A 6,146-nucleotide genomic window follows, 5' to 3' on the forward strand; every position below is an offset into this window, starting at 1 on the left:
AAAAAGCAAAACTGATGCAGATAGGAAACAGAGAACTTCTCTTAACATCAGAAGTCCTCAAACATTTTGGATACTATGCACTGGTTAGAATGAAATAAAAAGAGGTCATGAAAACATTAACAAGCACAAATGGAAGCCTCGGAGTTCTGCAGCAACAAAGTACTTGAGACAGGGAGGGGAATGGGTACCAGCTCAAGTTCTTCAGAAGCGCAAACGCATTTTGCTGTTCTGTCTCACATGAATTAAAGTGATGGACTGGAGCTTTGCAAAAGCACTGCAATATTCACTGATATGAACTCAGATGTTCAAACCTTTTAACAAGTATGAAACACTTCAAATGAAGACTCCTGAATACCGTTGCTCACATAAGCAGCTTTATTGATTTTAACAGTCGTTATTTCTACCTTTGAATTTTCAGATGGACAATAAATACAATAAATAATGTTCCCCTCCCCCCTACTTATTGCAGAGTTTCATCTTATTTAACTTTTCTTTAAAACAATTAAACTCTCGATTTATGGATTTCCTGATAGGTTTTCAGGATTTTTTCCAGAAACGTCCTCACAGTTCCCTTGGTCTTGTACTTGCAATTTTTTCCACTTGTCAGACTCTGCGGTAGAAGGAACAATAAAGTTTGGTTATGAAAGGTTGTACACAAAAAGATGAAGTACTTAGATGAAACAGCAGGGTGCAGAGCTGGGTGAGAGCAGAGCCCTGTGGCTGCTGCATGGCTCTGACAGCATTCACCTTGGTGAGCTCACTGCTCGCTTCAAGGAGCTTGGTGCTGCAGCATCACTGTCTCCCCTGTCTCACTGAATCACAGTTTTGCTCAGAACGTAAATAAAGGATGTTTCATTGCCTCTGAAAAGGATTGTGTGGATCCAGGAGTCTTTGTGAGCATCACCTCAAGTGCAAGGATGCCGCAGATCACAGCAGTGTTTGGTGCTCAAGAATCCCTGAAGAAATTGCAGCTGCAGTAGAACTAATGCTCCAGAGAAGAAGGATGTCCCTGCCTGCCTGTCCCCCACCGTCCTGCTTCTGCACATCTATTCCAAACTTCTATATCATTACCCGGGGGGAAGTTCTCTACTATGAGAGTGGTGAGGTGCTGGAACAGGCAGCCCAGAGAGGCTGTGGATGCCCTGTCCTTGGAGCTGTTGAAGGCCAGGTTCGTTGGGCAGCCTGGTCTAGTATTAAATGTGGAGGTTGGTGGCCCTGCCTGCAGCGGGGAGGTTGGAGCTTCATGATCTTTGAGGTTCCTTTCAACCCAAGCCATTCTATGATTCTACGATTATTCAGCGTAAGAGACATCTTCTGAGATGAGCAGAAAAAGCACTTTAAAGAAAGCTCCTTTCCCATAGTTTTGTGATTAAAGGCCCTGATACTAACAGGGTTTGGAGAAGGGAAGAGGACACAGTGGCATAGAGACCACCTCCTTGTTTCCCATGTCAATGTTAACAGCTTTCTATCACCTCATGCCAGTTCCAGCTACTACATCTATATCCTGCATTAAAAAAAATAATTAAGAAGTATTTAAAACACATTTTGACTTAAACAGCTGCAAAATACTTAAGTTATAAAAACCCTTTCTCTTGCAGAAAGCAGACAAAGATATACAGGAAAACAATAAATGTCTTACTTCACAGAGGTTTCTATCCAGTTGAATCTGGAAGGATTGATTAAGCAGAAAAAGTTTGTTGTTCGAAGTCATGTTGTGCTCCATCATGTGCTTGGTTCCTTCCACAAAGCATGCCAGTTCATGGCCAGGCTGTTAAATGAAAGATGGATTAGGAAAAGAGATGGGAAGTGGCTAGAATGCATTTGGTGCTTATCTACAGCAAGAAGAAATGCGTGCTTCTTCATGTGACAGCACATCATGAAGAAATGTAGCACGTGTTATACTGAAAACTGATAGAAGAAATTCGGGTGGCTGTAAAACACGCAATCATCGAGTGTGCAGTGAGGCTTACCGGAGTGCAATGGGGCTGGGAGAGATCCAGAGCTGCCACCTGTGCCTGGCGTCCCTGCCCTACAGGTCTGCCATGTATTTGGGCACCTAATCACAGCACAAGGTCTTTGGGAGATTTCCAAAGCAAGCACCTGTATCTTTGGGTTTGTAAGCCCATGCAGGACTTTGGCCTGATGTTTGCTTCTGACTGCAGCAATCCTGAGAGGACGTCTGGCAGCTTCCCCACCACTACCCAGCAAGTGCTGTGCTCAGCCACAACCAATATGTTAGATATCATCCCCATTAATGAAAGCAAAAGTATAAAAGAGGAAAGTGAATAACTAAATCCAGTGGTAATCTCACTGAATGTTTTAGACACCTACAGTAGCTTAAAATCTAGACTTACCTCAGGGATGGGGAGACATGAACAAGGCTGAAAGTGAAAAGAGCGAGCATTACAATTCGGCATTGCTAGCATTCAGTGCACAAACACATTTATGTTTAGTTTCATGATACTCTCAAATCCAGTGTACTCACAGTGGCAGCTGTCCCCCTACACAACCAACTTTCTCCAGTTTTGTTCTGAAAAAAATAGCAAGAGAGAAGTCAGTATTTATTATCACATGCTCTGCAAGCACAAATCTTTGCAGAATGAAGGTGCTCGGCAGCTACTTACAAGCAGACTCCTGGTATTGCGGATAATTTCGCTGACTTGGCAATTATGTGCTTGCACAGAGAGCAGCACACAAGAGAGGAGAATGTATGACAGCATGCTGGCATTCATGTGCAAGTCAGACTGATGGGTGACAGGAGAATAGGAGGCCACTCCTTTTAATGAAGTCTTCACAAAACTCCCATTCTCATGTGGAAAAACCCAATTATAAAACTGATACCAGGTGCCCACATTTTTTTCCCACTAGCTTGGACAGCATTTTAGAAAAGTCAAACGTGGAATTGAGTCACCTACTGTTAGTGACTGTTCTTCAGTACCGTGGAAATTCACTAATGCTCCTCAGAAGTGATAAATTTGAACATAATGATATCACACCCCAACATGAAACAATGGTTAAAAATCTACGAAAGCATTTTTTTTCTCAGATGTGGCTTTTGCCTCTTGTATTTATGTAAATTGTGGTTCCATGAAAGCAAAGAAACAACAATGTTCCGCATTGCCAAAGTTCCTGAGAAAACAAATGGGCAGCCTGCAAGCTAGCTCTCCCCACAGTTCAAAGCAGTGTTGTCCCAAAGGAAGCTGCTAATGCTGCAGGAATTTGTCAACCAGACAGAGGAACCACTGGAGCTGTGCAGTGATGCCTGCAGAAGCTGGCATTCCAAATTTCAGCTGCTGCATCCGACAGCCCTCAGCAGGGTCCCACCTATGCACTGATGTGCTGCTTCCTTCCCTTTCCCTTTCAGCAGAAAGGACTAAATGTGAATACAGCCCTAGGTGACAGATTTGAGACTTTCAGACAGTCTTCAAATCCAGCTGAATGACTCCTAGGACTCTCTGCGGCCGCAGAAGTCTTCTTTTTCCAAGAGTGTATGGCAGCCCTTTGATTTTCTCTGTGGGTCAGGTTGTAAAACTTTCTTCCTATTACACCTCCAAGTTCTTCTCCAAAAGCCCCAGCCTTGAGCTGCTCAGTTGGGCTGAAAGATGAGTGCCGCTTTCGCTGGAAAATATCCTGGAATGGGCAAAGGAAAAAAAGAAAAAGAAAGAAAGAAAGAAAGAAAAAAAATCAAAGAAGTTCCCATCTGCATGGCTCTCCCCAGCCCCGCTGCTCCCTGCCTCGCTTTGATGTTCAACCTTAGGTGACGGAGGGTGGAAAGTATACGTCCCACCTGGCAGCTCCAGCTTTCAGGAGGCTCTGGAGATTGCCTAGCAAAAGTCAGGGGCCCTCCCTTGGTGAGGTAAAGCTGGCAGCGCTTTACTTGTTGCACAGAAGTTTACTGCAGGAACAGAGGGTGTGCATGGGGTACTGCAAGGCACCAGGATGTTTGAGCAGGGCTAGGTTTTCCTTCAGGCAATGGGCATGCTGCTCTGTGGTTCTTCGGCCAGTGAAACCCCATGGCAAGAACGAGACCAATCAGTTCAGTGCATAAATCTCCACGCAAAATCAACGCTGCATAACATCTCTGGGACCCTTGGTATCTCAGATGGCTGGAAACACTATTTTTCATCATTTCAAGAGTGGAATTCACAAGCCTCTCGGATTCGGCCAAAGCTGCGCAAGGGATATGGGGAGAACAGGGTGGGGAGGTCTCCTAACAGCCAAGCATTGCTACTGCTTCTTGGTTTTAAGAAAAACGCGTCCATTTGCAATCACATTTTTTCCTGTAGAGGCTGCATTTTGTCTTTGGAAGGATTTTACACAGCTGATACACTTAGCAGGGCCCACTGATGAGGTTCTTTGCCTGAGGAACAATATTGCAATACAGCTGCCATGCTCTGTAAGCGAAAATCATTGGTGTCGTACATGCTGTGTAAGATACATAATTAAGACCTTTCCCTCCATCAGATGTAATTACATTTGCTAAACAGCCAACTGATAAGACAGCTTGTTCCTGGGCCCAGATCCCAGGAGGACAAGGCGTGTGTAAGCATGTGCTGCTGGGTCAACATGAGAACTTCAGGGGATGAGAGGAGACAGCTGGGATCCATCTCCTTGATACAGCAGAAGCTTAAATCCAGGAATCCAGGAATTTCTCCATGCACACACATGCACTCTATGAAAAGACAAACAACAAACTCTATCCTAGCCAAACCCGTGACACCTGGAAACTGGTGCCACCCCAGCAGCAAAAGGACAAGGTTTGATACATATGATTTTCTATACATAACCTTCCATTTTTCATTATGCTTTGATACTTTAAAATTCTTCAGCTATAAATTTTAATGACTTTTCACATATATGCTATAATTTGCATGTTAAATACAGTCAGCAGTTTACGCTTTGTCTTGGTGTCTGATCTCCCCCCGTTCCTATCCTTTAATTTCTCTTTAATAGATACAGAAAAAAAACATGGAGAGAAAATTCAGATTTTTTTTTACACAATAAATTAAAAAAAAGAAAGAAAGAAAGCAGTAGCTAGAATGCTAACTTCAAATAGCAGTAGGTAGGAAGGTGACTACTGAGCCCACTTCCCTGCGAAGAACCAGAGGAACCACAGACTGCAACCCTCAGATGGCCCATTGCCAAAAGGGAGAGCCACCACAGTTCAGTCTGGCCTTTCCAAAGCTTCTCTTTTTCCCTTTGAAGCTTTCTGGCTGCAAAATTCAAATCAGATGAAGAACTGAGGTCAAAGGTGCGTTAGCCTGTAAAGACACCTCCTACATCACCACTGGGAAACCAGAGTGGAGAACTCGCCGTGGTCAGGCTGTGGAAGGTCAGATATCCACATTTCACATGGGATCCTTAAGGGGTGCAGTGAATAAACAGAGCGTGGAGTGGGACACAGAGCTCCCTAACCTGAGGCAGTGCATCAGCTGATGGAGCCTGTGTCACAGTCACAGTTCTCCAGTGACACAACTGTAAGATTTCAGCCCCAATTTAGAAAACGTGAGCATGCAAAATTCTCCTGTGCTGGCTCCCTCTGGCTCCTTTGGGAATTCTCACCCAACATCCTGTAAGCCTCTTGTTTATGCACAAATACTTCGGGATATATTTTCTTCTGATGCACCTCTTTTGAAGGTGGGTAGATTGACTGAAAACCCCACACAAATCTCCAATTTTGCACTGCTATTTTAGCTTGGCATGCACCAACCTTCAGACATTTTGAATTCCCCTGAGAGAATTTGTAGCCCACTGTAGTGTTTCCCAGAAACTCTGTGCAGGGGACATGGGGAGGAGTTGGGTTTGGTTATTTTTTTTAATGTGAATAAAAGATTCCTCGTAAATGAAAAATGCTAAGATAACACATGAGCTTATTTTACGCTTGCTGCGCACGCTGATCAAGACGTAAGATCTCACAAAGACCACAAATGAAAAGATGCAATGAACAGCTTTATTTTCCAGAGACAAGCTCTTTTGGAGGTGGTTTTTTCCCCTTTCTTTTTGATAATGACGTCATACGCTGTTGGAGAAAACAAAAGCTGAACTGGGGTCATTTTGATTCCCCAGTGAAAGTGCAAACCATGCTTTAGTAATACCAAGACTGCCTGTGACAAAAAGATGTAAAAGCCAGCTCAAGGGAGGCAGCA

General features: G+C 43.9%; 1 protein-coding gene across 1 annotated transcript; it reads right to left on the minus strand.

Annotated features, from left to right (window-relative positions):
- Positions 1 to 502: 502 nt before the first annotated feature.
- Positions 503 to 2,732, minus strand: LOC306951761 (uncharacterized protein; the record flags this gene model as incomplete). Its single annotated transcript, XM_079542292.1, has 5 exons — positions 503 to 610; positions 1,640 to 1,768; positions 2,355 to 2,381; positions 2,486 to 2,530; positions 2,625 to 2,732. 5 exons carry the CDS (start codon positions 2,730 to 2,732, stop codon positions 503 to 505), a joined length of 417 nt encoding a protein of 138 aa, XP_079398418.1.
- Positions 2,733 to 6,146: the final 3,414 nt, after the last annotated feature.

The sequence above is a fragment of the Tetrao urogallus genome (genome assembly GCF_951394365.1).
Source record: "Tetrao urogallus genome assembly, chromosome: 14".
In the NCBI taxonomy this organism is placed as follows: Eukaryota; Metazoa; Chordata; class Aves; order Galliformes; family Phasianidae; genus Tetrao; species Tetrao urogallus.